This window comes from Mirounga angustirostris, unplaced genomic scaffold (assembly GCF_029215605.1).
Source record: "Mirounga angustirostris isolate CCGP_5_RB_7025 unplaced genomic scaffold, mMirAng1.0.hap1 SCAF_2, whole genome shotgun sequence".
NCBI classification, from domain to species: domain Eukaryota; kingdom Metazoa; phylum Chordata; class Mammalia; order Carnivora; family Phocidae; genus Mirounga; species Mirounga angustirostris.
In genome coordinates this window covers 152154041-152171970 of record NW_026991710.1, presented here as the reverse complement: position 1 = coordinate 152171970, position 17930 = coordinate 152154041, and the positions used below count along the sequence as shown (strand labels likewise).

At 37.3% G+C, this 17930-nt stretch overlaps 1 protein-coding gene across 2 annotated transcripts in view; it reads right to left on the bottom strand.

The window, feature by feature from the left end:
• KIF13B (kinesin family member 13B) overlaps window positions 1-17930 on the bottom strand; it is a 201206-nt gene that overhangs the window by 176540 nt on the left and 6736 nt on the right. For both annotated transcript variants that reach the window (XM_064585325.1, XM_045880084.3), the window contains exon 2: window positions 7773-7866. In XM_064585325.1, the coding sequence (XP_064441395.1) occupies window positions 7773-7866 (94 nt within the window). The remainder of the gene's footprint in view (window positions 1-7772; window positions 7867-17930) is intronic.

The window sequence follows — 17930 nt, the reverse complement described above, 5'->3', positions numbered from 1 at the left end:
CTGGTGTTTAAAGCAGCCACCTCTGAATGCGCACAGCTCACTGATCCATAGTCTCCTCAAAGAGTTGGAGGTACACTAAAACAATTTCACTGCTACTCTTGCTTGGAAGTCACTACAAACAACAGATGAGGAGGGAAAAGCTTTTGTGTTGGTTTGGTTTTTTCAGAAGGAAAAAAGGAGGAATAGAGTATTTGATAAGATACCAACATTTAGCTTTCCTCCCCAGGTGAACTTAGGATTTTTTTTAGCTCCTATTAACATTTTTTTTTTGCTTTTGCTTTTAAAAATCAGGCATTAGGCAGCTTTTCCTGCCCATGGGTCCTGTCCCCATGCTTTAAATAAAGAAACAAACAAACAAACAAATACCAGATATTATACTGTACAAGTAGTCAATCTTTGAGTCACATATCTGACCTTTTACTAGAAAAAGGCACTTGCATACACATAATGGTGTGCAAACAATTTACAAATCTATGTATGTGTGTGTATACACACACACACACACACATATATAGAAAATATAAATACAAGGGAAAGATAAAAAACCAACTTCAGGAAAGTGGTTAACTGTGACGAAGAGGAAAGGGATTAAAGCTGGAAGTTCACAGAATGCTTAAATTGTATTGGTAAAGGTTTGTTAACCTGATCAATTAACATAAAAGTGTTTAGGTTAAAACATAAAGTGTTTTATTCTTTAAACCTCTTTGCATACTGTTACTTTTTAAAATCTGCTCAATTTTTAAAAACCTGTCAGGAAGTATGGCTCAGTAGAAAAGTATACTAGAACCTGGGGTTCCAAATCAGCAGCCAAGGGCTGAATCTGGCCAAGACCTGTTTTGTTTGGACAGCACAATGTTTTGTTTTGCTTTTTAACTGTAATTTGAATGCCTTCGGGCAGGGTATGCACTCTCCAATTAGCTGGAGTCACCACCATTTTCCTTTTCAGTAAATGAGAGTTCTTTAAAAGCTTAAGAAATTGGAATCCTCATACACTGCTGGTAGGAATGTAAAATGGCACAGCTGCTTTGGGAAAGTCTGGCAGCTCCTCAAAATGTTAAGCATGGAGTTACTATATGACCCAGTAATTCCGCTTCGAGATATCTACCTAAGGGAAATGAAAACATATGTCCACACGAAGACCTGTACACAAATGTTCACAGCAGCATTACTCATAATAGCCAAAAAGTGGGAAAAAAAACAAATATCCATCAACTGATGAATGGATTAAACCAAACAGAATACAACAAAGTATTATTCCACCATAAAAGGAGTGAAGTACTGATAAATGCTACTTGGATAAACCTCAAACACATTATGCTAAGTAAAAGAAGCCAATCACAGAAGACCATGTATTGTATTATTTCATTTATATTAAATGTCCAAAACTGGCAAATCTCAAATCTATAGAGACAGAAAGCTGAGTAACAGAATGATTAAAATGTCATAAATTTGGATCATGATGCTAGCTGTACAACTCTAAATATAATAAAAACCACTGAACTGTTCACTTTAAGGGGGTGAATTATATAGCATGTTTATTACATTTCAATAAAGTAGTTTAAAAATAAGTAAACCAAAGACATCCATCCAATTCTTACAGTTTGTGAATTAATGCCTCAATTTGATTCTTAATTCGTCGTGTGGTAAGACAACACAGTTCTCAAGGTAAGAACTGTTTTCAGAATAATACCGATATTTGCCTTTTTCACTGTGCTGATACCAGCCCTCAAGGTGCAAACACAATGGCAGGTAAAAGAACTGACACTTCTGGCACAATGACACCAAAGTCTACTAGTTACTAGTAGTCATTACATTCTTCATTGCCACACACCCAGAGCCAAAAAAAAAAAGTATTTTCTCATTTCAGGATGTCCTCGATAAGGAGGAAAAATTATGAATTTTATTCAATCTCAACTCCTGAGTACACATCTTTTTAAAATTACATGTGACAGGGGTGCCTGGGTGGCTCAGTCAGTTAAGCATCGACTCTTGGTTTCAGCTCAGGCCATGGTCTCAGGGTCCTGAGATTAAGCCCGGCAACCAATGGGTTCCTACTCAGCATGAAGTCTGCTTGGGATTCTCTTCCCTCTCCCTCTGCCCCTCCCCCTGCTCACTGGCTCCCTTTCTCACTCTTGCTCTCTCTAAAAAAAAGAAATAAAATATTTTATAAATAAATAAATAAAATCGCATGTGATAAAAATGGGAAGTAGCTATGAAGCACCTCTGCTGCATACCAAAATATAAAATGTGTGATTCCATGAGTCCTGGGCCAAACTAGTCACTTTTTTAATAGAACACCATTTTTACTAGAAATAACTGTCAGTTCCTATGGGAAAATGCATTCCCATTTCCAAATTCACCTATATGTAACTTTTATAACACAACTGTTTCATAAAGTGGAAGCTGCCACTCTCCATGGGAAATCACACCTTACTCCCTTTTAAAACAATAATAGTATTTAAAAAAGGAAAAAAAACAATATTAATATTTCAATTAACTTGAGCCTGAGTTAGCAAGAAAGGCCTTTTTGGTAGGCAGAGGAGGGAGGAAATAAGGCAAAAGGCAGAAGATAAACCTTAGCCTAAGAATCTATTTTGCCTTATTACGGTGACAGGCAAGCTAGCATTAACATTTATTACAGGATAAAAGTTTAACAAGTTTTAAGAGTTTAAGTTCTGGTTTTTTTTTTTTGTTTTTTTTTTTTTAAAGATTTTATTTATTTATTTGAGACAGAGAGAATGACAGACAGAGAGCATGAGAGGGAGGAGGGTCAGAGGGAGAAGCAGACTCCCTGCCGAGCAGGGAGCCCGATGCGGGACTCCATCCCGGGACTCCATCCCGGGACTCCAGGATCATGACCTGAGCCGAAGGCAGTCGCTTAACCAACTGAGCCACCCAGGCGCCCAAGAGTTTAAGTTCTGTTTTAATTCAAACAAAATAAGGCTTAAAGATTTATTTAGCTATTTAAAAGGGGGCTGTTCTAGGGGCGCCCGGCTGGCTCAGTCAGATGCAAGTGTATCAGTATCTAGCATTTGACTAGAGTGCTATAAAATAGACTTCGTCCTTAGTCTTTTCCGTTATTTGATAAAATGTCCCTTTGTTCTTACCCTATGCTACATCAATATTTTGACCTGGTTTCCCAAGTAAGTTGATATTTTATTCACTGTAAACATCAAATTAGGGGTCATAGCTCTCTAACATATGGCATGTTACTCCCTAAGAGCCCCATCAACTTGGGGCAAACTAGATAAAATTAAGTTTCTGACTTTGCAAAACTGAAATTTTTACAGAACTAATTTCTTTTTTTTTTTTAATTTTTTAAAATTTTTTATTTTTGAGAGAGTGCATGTGTGAGTGGGGGGGTGGTTGGGGAGGAGGGGTAGAGGGAGAGGGAGAGAATCTTAAGCAGGCTCTGCACTCAGCGCAGAGCCCAACATGGGGCTCAATCTCACGACCTGAGATCAACACCAGAGCTGAAGAAATCAAGAGTTGGACACCCAACCAACTGGGCCACCCAGGCACCCCTAGAACTAGACAGTTTCTTGATAAGCATGTATACTCTAGTATTGAACTGAATACATTTTGGTTTAAAAAATCCCTGGGGCGCCTGGGTGGCTCAGTCGTTAAGCCTCTGCCTTCGGCTCAGGTCATGATCCCAGGGTCCTGGGATCAAGCCCCGCATCAGGTTCCCTGCTCCGGGAAGCCCGCTTCTCCCTCGCCCACTCCCCCTGCTTGTGTTCCCTCTCTTGCTGTCTCTCTGTCAAATAAATAAATAAAATCTTTAAAAAAATTTTTACTTCCTTTCTGAAGTTGTATTATAGCTCACCAAACATATCATAAATGCAGCCCATAATAACAATAACAGTAAAAGTAACAGCTAACATTTATATAAGGTTTATTGTATACCAGGCACTGCCATTTTACATATTTTAAATTGTTTTAATTGTCATAACAACCTACTGAAAGGTACTATTATAATCTCCACTTTACCAATGAATAAATTGAGACAGAGGACAATTAAGTAACCTGCTCCACAGCACACACAGTAAGTGGTGAAGGTGACATTCAATCCAGGATTTCTGGCTCCAAAGTCAGCATTCTTAATCTCTTAGCCTTGTGTTATAATTTTCTGAATTTTAAGCATCTTATTTTTCAGAACAGTTTTAAAATCCCATATACAGCACAGCAGGAAATGTTTCCCAAATCTCCATGATTAAGCTGTTACACTAGAAATGGTTTACCCATTCATTTAACCAGGGTTTCTATTAGTTTTAATAAGCACAAACATCAAATCGTGAAACTGCCAGAAGTTAATACAAAATTAATCAGAAAAATTACAAATCATTATTTTAAAAGTATATATGTCCACTTTCAAAGTATACTAACTTGAGTTGTTAAATATACATATAAAATTAGTCATGGTTTTAGAGTAAACAGAATTGGATACTATTCTAAAAGCAAGGATTTTATAGCTTTTAAAGAAAAAATATTAATTTGAGCCTTTCTGACTACTAATTTAAACGGACTCAAATCACTTACATGTTAACTTTAAATTCCTAACTCTCTAGTTACAAATATAGCCCCTATAAAACCATAACTTGTTTTATGGATTAATCATTCTACAAACTAGACTGTAATTAACTTCATATCACATAAAATAGCTTTTAATTTATGTTTTCTTCCAATTTTTCTTCACATTTAATGAAGTCAACATGTACTGCTAGACCGTTACATTACAAAATTTCTATTTTCTCTTTTCACCTTGATAGTATATTAAAAGAAAAAGCACTTTTCGGGGAGCCTGGTGGCTCAGTCGGTTGGGCATCTGCCTTCGGCTCGGGTCACAATCTCAGGGTCCTGGGATCGAGCCCCATGTCCGTCCAGGCTCTCTGCTCAGTGGAGAGTCTGCTTCTCCCTCTCCCTCTGCCCCTCTCTCTGCTCCTTCTCTCTCTCAAATAAATCAATAAAATTAAAAAAGCCAAGAAAAGAAAAAGCACTTCTCCAAAGGCAATCTTTTATTATACTAACAATGTTCTTTTTTTTTTTTTTCACTTATATTTTTTAGTAACCTCTACACCCAACATGGGCTTGAACTCACGACCCAGAGATCAAGAGTCACATGCCCTTCTGAATGAGCCACGCAGGTGCCCCAGCTATGTTCTCAGTTTTTATCTAGGTGCCACTTACAGGAATTATGTTCAACTTATGAAAAATTATCAAGCTATATACACTTCACTCTATAAAAGCTGTTCTTTAAAAATCTGTGCTTAACTTTACTTCATCAAAAACCATTACATACCAACCTTATTGGAAGTTGGCATTTTTTAAAGTTTTTTATCGAACAATCCTCTATAGCACTGAGTGATATTCAATTTGTATCTGCAGCATATGGAAAAAAGAGCCATCCAAGATATTCTAGAAGCGCTATTTAATCCTTTCACAAACCCTTGAGATTTAAAGACCTCAAAAGGAAAGAAAAAATATTTTTTCAGCTTTTATGTTGTCGTTTTATTCTCACAACAACTTATCAGGTGGATACTATTACACACTTGTGGCAGACTGTGTTTTCCAAAGGCAGCAACAATAACACACATCTCACCCCAAAGGCTTTTCTTATGTGACGCTAATGTTCCTCCATTAAAAGATGAGTCTGTATTTCCTCTTCTAGAAATTGTTTAGAGCTTTAGATCAGCCTTGAGTAAGAGAATGTGACAGAAGATACTGTGTGACTCCCAAGGTTAGGACATAAAAGGCAATGCTACCTCCACCGGGCTTTCTCGCTCTCTCAGGACACTTACCCTTGGAACCTGACACCAGATTGTGAGCAGGTATTCTGCCTACCGCCCCAGCTACCTCTCCAGCCAGCAGGCAGCATCAACCACCAGATCTGGGTGACAGAGCCATCTCCAGATGATTCCAATCCCCAGCCTTCAAGTCTTCCAGCTATGCCCTGGACAGCATGAGGCAGAGACAAGCCATCCCTGCTGAGCCCTGTCTGAATTCCTGACCCACAGAAACCATGAGCTAATAAATGATTACTGTTGCCTTGAGCCACTAAGCTTTTAAAGATAATTGGTTATGCAGCAATAGAAAATTTAGAAAACTAAAACACTTTATAAATAAGGAACACAGGTAGGTAACCATTCTACCAAGTGGCAAAGCCAGAATTTGAATCCAAGTCAGTCTACAGATAAAGCCTACACTCTTTCTACCATAGGATATTGCCTCCAAGTTTGTTCAGAGGTAACCACATTTCTAAATAAAGCAACAATCTCCAGAATTCAAATTCTAAGAGCATTAAACAGCCTCCCATATTAATGATTTCAGTTAATACTCAGAACAACAGATCAATCAATGAGCAAGCTCAAAATCCTAGCATCATTTTTGACACATCTATACCCTTTACACCCTAATAACATCATATCTGATAGTACCCATATCCTAGTGATACTTATGAAATAGCTCTATATCAAAGACAATAAGCCCAAACAGTTACAGAGCACTTTACAGAACACTTTAACAATCACTAATTTGATCTTCAGAAAACACTTCTATGAGAGTGGTAAGGCATACACCATACAGATAAGACTCAAAAAAGTTAAAAATAGTTACTAGTTTAGAAGCTATTAGTTAAAAACAACATAGTTAAGTAGGGGTTTAAGATTTTCTGACTCCAAGTCAGAAATGCCCTTTCAACTCAATGACTCAACCTGAAAGAACATTTATGGAGTGTCTTCTGTATGTATTTCCATACACAACATTGTCTCTACAAATTTAAGTATCTACTTCCAGCAAAGCACCATGGGTGGTACTGTCTCTCTAATTTGTGTAATTTACTTCCAGGGTCAGTAGAAAAACATCTCTGAAATCAAGCTGATCTCTATGAAAAGCCAGTTTTTCCCCACTTGCAACCATTCTCTACACGGCCAACTGACAACTTTTCCTAATCCACCCCCTTAACCACAATATTAAAAAACTGTCAAAGATGTTATCTTACCCATAAAAATATAGGTCAAATTTCCTTCTTGGCTTTCAAGGTCTTCTGTAATCTGAACCTAGCTTGTTTGATTAAATTAACTTCCCTACACTTGCTGAGAAAAACCAAATGAATCTCTTGCCTCTTCCCCAAATTCGTTTTCTGTACACTTTCTGGCCCTTCCTTTTGTTCATACTATCATCCAAATCCAGAAGCGATTATCTTCAACCCCTGACAGAGAGTCTCTTCCCTCCAAGACCTTAAAATCCACCGAACAGCTACAAGTAGCAATCCAAAACAATGTATACTAATTCAGTTAGGTGATACAGATTACAGTTTACAAGGATTTAGAGGAAAGGAGTCACTGAAGGATGCAGGAATGCCTTGTGGAAAAAGTAGCACCTGAAATGGGCTCTAACTAACAGGATTCAATGTGGCAGAAGTAAAAACAACCCAAGCTGAGGAACAACCTAAAGGTCTTCTCTTCTACCCAACCTCCCATTTATGTCTTACTAATCTTCTAGCTGGTACCGTCTCCTTCAAGAAGGCTTCCTGTTACTCTACCTTCTGCCCTAAAGCTCTCTTTGAGCTTCTGATACAACTGCTATCTACAACACCCATCCTGGCACTTAGTCATTCCATATTATAGACCTCGCCTCTTTGACTCGACAGCTATGTGTCTCTCTACACAGTAATGAAGCATTTGTTATTTGCTGAGCTGAACTCAGCTCAGCAGCCATTGCTGCTTTCAGTCATTTAAAAAATCCATTGAACATAACACTGTTTCTTAACTTACCGGGCATCTCCTTTGGAAAGATTAGTATTTACAGGACTAAGTATAACCTTGTTTGCATCTACATCCACCACACATTTGGTATGCAAGTCAATTTCTGCGGATAAAAAAAGAGAGGAAGAAAAAAAAAAAACAGAGAAAATGGTCATTTTTAATTAATTTATTTCAGAAAAATCATTTGACAAAAATACAACACTCTTTCATGATAAAAACACCCAAAAAAACTAGGAATAGAAGGGAACTTCTCAACCTGATAAAGGACATCTATAAAAACCTGCAGCTAACATCATGCTTAGTGGTTTACCTTAGAGACTTACCCTCAAACATCAGGAATAAGACAAGGAAGTCCGATGACTACAATTTCTATTCAACATCGTTCTAGAAGTTCTGGTCAGGGCAGTTAGGCAAGATAAACAAAAGGGATCCAGATTGAAAAGAAAGAAGTAAAACTATCTCTATGTACAATGATATCATCTTGTACATAGAATAAGGAATCCATTTAAAAACTATTAGAATAAACAAGTCTTACAAAGTTGTAGGATACAAGATCAACATACACAAATCTGTTGTGCTTCTATACATCAGCAATAAAAAACCCAAAAATGGAGTTAAGAAAACAATTTATAATAGCATCAAAAAGACTCAACTACTACCATGAGAGACGATGGACTCTGAAAAACAAACTGAGGGTTCTAGAGGGGAGGGGGGTGGGAGGATGGGTTAGCCTGGTGATGGGTATTAAAGAGGGCACATTCTGCATGGAGCACTGGGTGTTATGCACAAACAATGAATCATGGAACACTACATCAAAAACTAATGATGTAATGTGTGGTGATTAACATAACAATAAAAATTTAAACAACTAATGAGGTAATGTATGGTTATTAACATAACAATAAAAATTTTTTTAAAAAAGACTCAACTACTTAGAAATAAATTTAAAAGAAGTACAAGGGGCGCCTGGGTGGCTCAGTCGGTTAAGCGTCTGCCTTTGGCTCAGGTCATGATCCCAGGGTCCTGGGTTCGAGCCCCACATCGGGCTCCCTGCTCCATAAGAAGCCTTCTTCTCCCTCTCCCACTCCCCCTGCTTGTGTTCCCTCTCTCACTGTGTCTCTGACAAATAAATAAATAAATAAATCTTTAAAAAAAAAAGGAAGTACAAAACTTGTACAATGAAAATTCCAAAACACTGTTGAAAGAAATTCAAGACTTAAATAAATGGAAAGTTATTTTACGTTCATGAATTGAAAGACTTAATACTATTAAGATAGCAATACACCCAAACTGGTCTACAAGATTCAAGGTAATCCCTATCAAAATCCCAGGATAGCTTTTTTTTTTTTTTTAACCAAGCTGATCCTAAATCTATACAGAAATGCATGAGACCTGGAATAGACAAATATTCTTGAAAAAGAACAAAGTAGAAAGACCACACTCACCAATGTCAAACTTAACTACAAAGCTACATAATCAAGGCGGTGCTACACTAGTATAAGGACAGAAGGACAGGCACATAGAACAATGGTACAGACAGTCCTGAAATATACTGTCACATTTATGGCCAACAATTTTGACAAGACAATCCAGTGGGAAAACTACAGTCTTCTCAGAAAATGGTGGTGGGACAACTGGATATCCACATGCAAAGAATGAACATCATGCATAAAAATTGATTCCAAAAGATCACAAACATAAATGTGTAAGAGCTAAAACTATAAAACTCTTAGAAGAAGACATTAGGGTAAACTCACATGATGTTGGGTTAGGTAATGGTTTCTTAGACACTAAAAGCACGAGCAAAAACAAAAAAAATAGATAAACTGGACAGCATCAAAATGAAAAACTTTTGTACTTCAAAGGATGCTGTTAAGAGAGTAAAAAGACAACCCACAGAATCGAACAAATTTATAAATAATTTGTAAATTATATATCTAATAAGGGACTTGTATCAGAAAACATAAAGAACTCTTAAAACTCAATAATAAAAAGACAATCCAATTTTTAAATGGGCAATGGATCTGAATAGACATCTCTCAAAAAAAAAAAAAAGATACAAAAATGGCCAATAAACAGAAGAAGAGATGCTCAAAATCATTATACATTGGGAAATGTAAATCCGAAATACAATGAGATACCACTTCACACCCACTAGCGTAATGATAGTCAAAAAGACAGATAATAACAAATGTTAGGGAGGATGTGGAGAAATTGGAAACCTCATACATTATTGATGGGAATGTAAAATGGTGTAGTTACTTTGGAAAACAGTCTGGCAGTTCCTCAAAAAGTTACACAGAGAGCTGGCATATGAACTGTCAATTCCACTCCTAGATATATATTATCTATGAGATATTATATCATCTATTATATTATAGTATATTATATTATTAGAAGTGACAACCTAGGTCCACACAAAAGCTTGCGCATAAATGTTCATAATGCTAGTATTTGGCTATTCATAACAGCCAAAAAGTGGAACAATCCAAATGTCCATCAATTAATGAATGGATAAATTTAGTATATCCATAAAATGGAACACTATTTGGCAATTAAAAGGAATATGGTACTGACACATACTACAACATGAATGAAGCTTGTGCGAAGTGAAAGAAGCCAGTTACAAAATACCACATTATATGATTCTACTCTACTCAGAATAGGCAAACAGAGACAGAAAATAGACAAGTTACTGCCTACAGCTGGGGAGTGATTACTAATAGGTATAGTGTTTTGTTTATTTTTAACTGAGGTATAACTGATATACCACATTATGAGTTTTGGGTGTACAGCATGATTCCCTATTTGTATATATTGCAAAATGCTCACCACATCAGGCTACATCTGTCACCATACATAATTACAAAAATTTTTTCCATTATGAGAACTTTTAACATCTACTCTCTTATCAACCTTCAAATATGCAATACAGTATCACTAACTATAGTCACCATGTGGTTACATGGGTATAGTTTTCTTTCGAGGTATGAAGATGTACTAAAATTGATTATGCTGATAACTGCACAATTATGTGAGCATGATAAAAACCACTGAAATGGTTGAATTGTATGATATGTGAATTATATCTCAAGAAAGCTATTTTTTCTTTTTTTCAATAAAGCTATTTTTTTAAGTATAGGCCATGTCATATTTATGTTTTCATATTTTTATATTCTTTTTTTTAAAGATTTATTTATTAGAAAGAGAGTGTGAGTTGGGGGGGGGTAGAGGGAGAGGGAAAAAGAGAATCTCAAGCAGACTCCACAATGAGCACAGAGCCCCATGTGAGGCTTGATCTCATGACCGTGAGATCATGACCTGAGCCAAAACAAAGAGTAGTATGCTCAACTGATTGAGCCACTCACGTACCCTTCATATTTTTATATTCTTACATTTTTCTGACCCAAAGTATGAAACTGTTTGCCTTATCTCCATTACCAAAAGATAAGCTCTAAGGAAAGGAGTTGTACTTACATTGGAGCTATTTTGTATTTCCCAAAGAACCTTGGCCAAATGTCAATGTCATATTCATTACAACTTAAGAGTATTTCCACTGCCAGGAAAGGTCACTTCTTTTTTTCATTTTAACTTACATAACTGAGACAAATACAAAAAAGCAAAAACAAAAATTTCCCTCCCTGTACCTGCCACAACGTTTCTTACAGTGGTTTTTCTACAACTGTTCTCAAAGATATATTCTAGAAGTACAAATAGCCAACACATTTTTCAGGCAAAGAAAACTGAAAAGAAAACTATTGAGCTATGTTTTACCTAGGTGTAGAAGACTAATCCCAAAGCAGCAAATGTTCTACTGTGGTCAACTAGCACTAAAGTTCATAGGCCCAGAGCTCAAGAAAGTCTGCGATCATCATACTTTGTTAATACTACTCCTTAATGGGTTCTGACCATATTGTATTGGCTGGCCCCTTACAGTCAAATCTGTATTATACACAAATGTATTATCAACCCTCCGGAAATTGTACTGTGTGACTCAGAATCTACTATCTCACCACCCACCACAAAGTTAGTTAGTAGTGTCTTGCAAGAACATTTGGTCTGAGCAAAGGAGCTGCATGCATAGTTCTGTATGCTGAAGTACACAGTAGAATGCATGCCTGAAAAACTGTAAATCAAGTATTTTCTAAGTACTGTGCCTTCATTTCAAATGATCTTGAATTGAGAAGGGATCCAAACATTTTCCTTCAATATTTGTATGCTTTTTCCCTATCCTCTTCACGGCTCCTCCCTTCTCTGTCTCATAACTTCATTAGATAGAACTAATAATTTGGAAGCATTAAATGGCATGATAAAGGAACCAATCCTGGGAAAATCCTATACAATACACAGAATCACCTAATAACTAATATATTCAACCTAAATTCATTTTGTCCTAAAGACTGCAACAGTTACAAATGTCCCTACATTTAATACCCACAAAAGGTGGCCTTTAAAATATAAAAACGATCTTCACTTCAGTACCTCCATTGTTATCAACAAAATTCCCACTCTGATTCTGTTGATTGATGGACAGATACTAAGACAAGGCTGTTTTGAATATGGATGGAACATCTAGGACACACACACCCAAGCAAATAAAAGCAGTGAGATTTGAAGAGAATTTAAAGGTCAGATATATGAAAAACATTGAATATAAATGCTACAGCTAGTGTACCATCAAATGTTACTAGTTGGTTGAATTCAATTATATTGTAAAAGGGACGCCTGGCTGCCTCAGTCAGTAGAACATGCAACTCTTCATCTCAGGGATTGTGAGTTCAAGCCCCATGCTGAGTGTAGAGATTACCTAAAAATAAAATCTTTAAAAAAAAATAACATTGCAATAAGATTCTAAATATGACACTTTCTCCATTTAAAACTTCTTACTTGGGCCGCCTAGGTGGCTCACTTGTTAAGCATTTGCCTTCGGCTCAGGTCATGATCCTGGGATCCTGGGATCGAGCCCCCCATCCAGCTCCCTGCTCCACGGGAAGCCTGCTTCTCCCTCTCCCACTCCCCCCTGCTTGTGTTCCCTCTCTTGCTGTGTCTCTGTCAAATAAATAAATAAAATCTTTTAAATAAATAAAATAAAACTTCTTGTTCTACACTGCTTAGAAAGCAAGCAGGAATTAAATAATAGTAACAAATTTAGGCCTTAAATTTAATCTGAATTTTAAAAACTAAAAAAAAATTTTTTTTAAGATTGTATTTATTTGTCAGGGAGAGAGACAGCACAAGCAGAGGGAGCGGCAGGCAGAAGTTGAAAAGCAGGCAGAGGGAGAAGCAGGCTCCCCACCAAGCAAGGAGCCCAACATGTGACTCGATCCTAGGACCCCGGGACCATGACCTGAGCAGAAGGCAGACGCTTAACCAACTGAGCCATCCAGGCATCCCAAAAAACAAAAAAAAATTTTTTTTTTAAACACCTACCAAAAATCCAAAAGATAAACAGCTTCCTTTTAATTTGGAAAAATACTTAGATTAAAAAGATAAGGACCTAGCTGTTATGAGCTGCCTTTACAGAATCAGCATTAAAGTATACCCATATTCATAGCAGTATTCACAACAGCCAAAAGCTGAAAACAATCCAAGTATCCATCGATGAATGAATGGAAAAACAAAAATGTGGTATATAATTCAATGGAATATTATTCAACCCTAAAAAGGAATGAAATTCTGCTAAAATGTGGATGAGCCTTGACATTATGCCAAGTGAGGTAGCTGGACAAATACTATATGATTCCACTTACATGAAGTACCTAGAGTAGTCAAATTCATAGAGATAGAAAGTAAGATGGTAGATGCCAGGGGCTGGGCTTAAGGCGCAACAGGGGAGTTTCATGGATACAGAGTTAAAGTTTTACAAGATAAAAACGTTCTAGATGCGGAGAGTGGTGATGGTCACATAACAACTTAATGTCACTAAACTGTACATTTAAAAATGGTTTAAGATGGTAAATTTTATGTTATATGTACCTTACCACAATAAAAAAAATAGCACTAAATGCTCACCGTTATTATAATAAGTAACACATGGACAACAGTTTATTCCTAGGGAAGCCTATAATAATGAGATTGGAATTTATTAGTACTATGTCTGAAAACCAATAAAAAATCAGAGTGATCCTAAAGTTAAGTAATACTATAAGTTTATATCATGACTAATGAAGCTCTATCGTACTTAGAACCATGAATGCTTTGATGTATCCATGAGTCCTTAGAAAAAAGAAAGAAATTTACTCCACTAACATTAAAGATCCCATATTATTTCCCAAACACGATCCTTTTCTAGGTCAAGTTCCTCAAGATGAATACTAAAATATTAACAGCTGACAATTCAGCTTACTCAGCCAGCAAATTAGTCACCCTGTAAAAGTGAAAAATAATTTGAAACAAGTCTTCCTTCAATGCATAAATCAGCTATGGCTCATTCCTTAATGACATCATAGTGAAAGATGGGCAGGGTTTGGGACACTCCCTTTACATAACTTATATTCCATCTGAGGAAATGCATCATTCTTAGTGTGAAGAAAGTAAGTCTGAGTTGCCCATGTAGTAATCTGTTTTCTAATTCTCCAGAAAATTACTAATAATTTTCAAACCAAATATACTACTCAGAAATATAAATGTACCTCCCTTTACCTACCGGTCACATTCCTAAAAAGCTCACTGTAACTTACTCTTCACTTGATCTTAGCCAAAAGGTCATGAATAAATTCAACAGTCAACTGATTTTCGACAAGAATGCCAAGACATTCCAACGGGGAAAGTATAGTCATTTCAACAAATGGTTCTGGGACAACTGGATATCCACATGCAATAGAAAGAAATTGAACCTCTACCTCACATCACATTCAAAAATTAACTCCGGGGCGCCTGGGTGGCTCAGTTGGTTAAGCGACTGCCTTCGGCTCAGGTCATGATCCTGGAGTCCCGGGATCGAATCCCACCCCACATCGGGCTCCTTGCTCAGCAGGGAGTCTGCTTCTCCCTCTGACCCTCCTCCCTCTCGTGCTCTCTCTCATTCTCTCTTGCAAATAAAAAAAAAAAAATTTAAAAATTAACTCCAAATGGATCAAAGACCCAAATATAAAGTATAAAACTATAAAACTCTTAGAAGAAAATACAGGCATAAATCCACATAACCTTGAGTTAGGTCATGATCCCTTACATACGACATTAAAAGCACAACCAACAAAAGATAAATTGAATCAGATCAAAATGAAAAACTTTTGTGCTGCAGGGGTGCCTGGCTGGCTCAGTTGGTGGAGCATGCAACTCCTGATCTCGGGGTTGTGAGTTTGAGCCCCACATTGGGTGCACAGATTACTTAAAAATAAAATCTTTAAAACAAACAAAAAAACACTTTTGTGCTTTAAAAGATACCAGTAACAGAACGAAAAGGTAACCCACAACAATCAAGAAAACATTTGTAAATAATTTCTCTGATAAAGGACTGGTATTCAAAATATATAAATAATTTTACCAGTTCAATAATAAAAAGAAAACCTGAATTTTAAAATGATAGTTTGAGGGGCGCCTCAGTGGCTAAGTCAGTTGAGCATCCAACTTTTGATCTCAGCTCAGGTCTTTTTTTTTTTTTTTAAAGATTTATTTATTTGAGAGAGAGAGAGCACAGGGAGGGGCGTAGGGAGAGAGAAAGAGAATCCCCAAGCAGAATTCTGGCTGAGCTGAGCACCGAGCCCAACATGGGGCTCAATCCCAGGACCCTGAGATCATGACCTGAGCTGAAAGCAAAAGCCCGCCACTTAACCAACAGAGCCACCCAGGCACCCCTCAGCTCAGGTCTTGATCTCAGGGTCATGAGTTCAAGCCTCGCACGGGGCTCCACACTAAACCTGGAGCCTACTGAAAAAAATTAAAATTAAAATTAAAAAATTAAAAATAAAATAAAATGATAGTTTGAATAGAAATCTCTCCAAAGATCTACAAATAGCCAATAAACACATGAAAAGATGTTCAACATCATTAGACACTGGAGAAATGAAAATCAAAACCACTATGAGATACTACTTCACACACACTAGGATGGCAATAATCAAAAAGACAGACAAAGCAAGTGTTGGCAAGGACATGGAGAAATTGGAACTTTCATACACTGTTGGTGAGAACATAAAATGGTGGTCACTTTGGAAAACAATTTAGCAGTTCCTCCAAAGTTAGAGTTACTATATGACCCAGAAATTCCACTTCTATGTATATATACACCCAAAAGAAAAATATACATCCACACAAAAACTTATACACAAATGTTCACAGCAGTATTATTCATAACAGCCAAAAAGTGGAAACAAGCCAAATGCCCATCAACTAATGAATGAGTAAACAAATGCAGCATATCCATATCACGTAATATTATTCAACTTTAAAAAGGAATGAGTACTGACTCATGCTACAACATGGCTAAACCCTGAATACATCATGCCAAGTGAAAAGTCAGATACGGAAGTCCACATATCGCATGATTCCATTTATATGAAATGCTCAGGCAAATCCATAGAGACAAGAAGTAGTGCAGGGGTTGCCAGGGGCAGGGAAGAGGGATGGGTGTGTGCTGGGGGAAGGGGGTGGACAGTGACTGCTAGTGGGGACAGAGTCTTTGGGATAATGGTGATGCTTGTTCAACTCTGCAAATACACTAAAGCCACTACATTGTACACTTTGATGAATTATATCTTAAAAAAATTAGAAAGAATGATCCCACTACCCTCAATAGATATAAATATGGTTAGAGTTCTTCAATTACATTTCTAAACAATCACTACTCCAAAGATCCCAGCCAAACCAATTCTTTTCACTCTCAAATAACAACCTCACAATCTACTTCATCAAGAAAATTACACACTCCAGGCCTTTGCCATTACATAATTATCCCCTTCTTCCCATATTTCAAAAATTTCCCTCTCTATTGGCTCTGTCTATAATGAGTCTCAAACAGCTCATTAAAAAAAAAAAGGTCTGTTCCTAGGTACAACTCCAGATACCACTCTTCACGCTTCCCTTCTAAATAGATTTTCTTGAAAGAAACTTGTATATTCACTGCCACCATACTAGCAACCCACTTATTTCTCAGCCCACTATTAACATACCAACACTAATTCATTCATTCAGTCAAAATTATTCTGAAAATTACCACTGACCGCCATGATGCCAAATCCACTGAACACAATTATTAGGTGCCATTCCTGTGATATCGGACTACCGACTATTCACTCTTTGACACATTTTCTCTCTGGGCTTCCATATTACTTTTTTTTTTTTTTTTATCTGAGAGAGAGAGAGAGAGAGAACGAGCAGGAGGGGTAGAGGGAACAAGAGAATCTCAAGCAGACTCTGCACTGAGCACAGAGTCTGACATGGGGCTCCACATGGAGCTTGATCTCACAACCCTGAGATCACAACCTGAGCCGAAACCAAGAGTCAGCCTCTTACCCAACTGCACCACCCAGGCGTGCTCTGGGCTTCCATATTACTTTTATCTGCTTCTCCTTAGGTCTCTCTTCTTGGCCTCTGTGACCTCCCCCTTCACACACACCTTAATTTGGTATTCTATCTTCTACCTACAGTAATGGCTCCCAAATGCGTGACTCTCCACACATCTCCAGTCCCTTAGGTTCAGACCCAAATGCAACAGCACTCTGGATCCACTCACTTGACTACAACACTTCAGACACCTAAAACTCAACAAGTCTGTTGAATTTCTTCCAAGTACACATGATTATCTTACTCGTAGTTGTAGGTGCAGTATACAGCACGTGATAAGGACTGACTAAATATTGTTGAATGTCTAAGAATAAAACTCATCATTTCCTACACCTCCACTTTAAAACCTGCTTCTCCTATATTTCTGATGTCAGTTAATGACCCCAACATTCATTCCCTTAGTCATCTAAGTCATCTACACAAGAAGCTTTGCAGTCTTCCTGTGTTTCCTAAATTTCAGTTGCTTCCATGCCACCTTGACATGTGCTTGCTGGGTATACCTAGAATGCTAGGCCATAGATGCTCTTTACCCAGCCCCTCTCTCAGGAATGTGTTTGTAGCCAGCAATCTTGAGGGACAAGGTCTTCCTTTGGGACAAAGAACAGGCTTGCTTACCACTTAAAACAATGGATTCCCCAAGCCCAGTGTTCCTCAGATGCAACA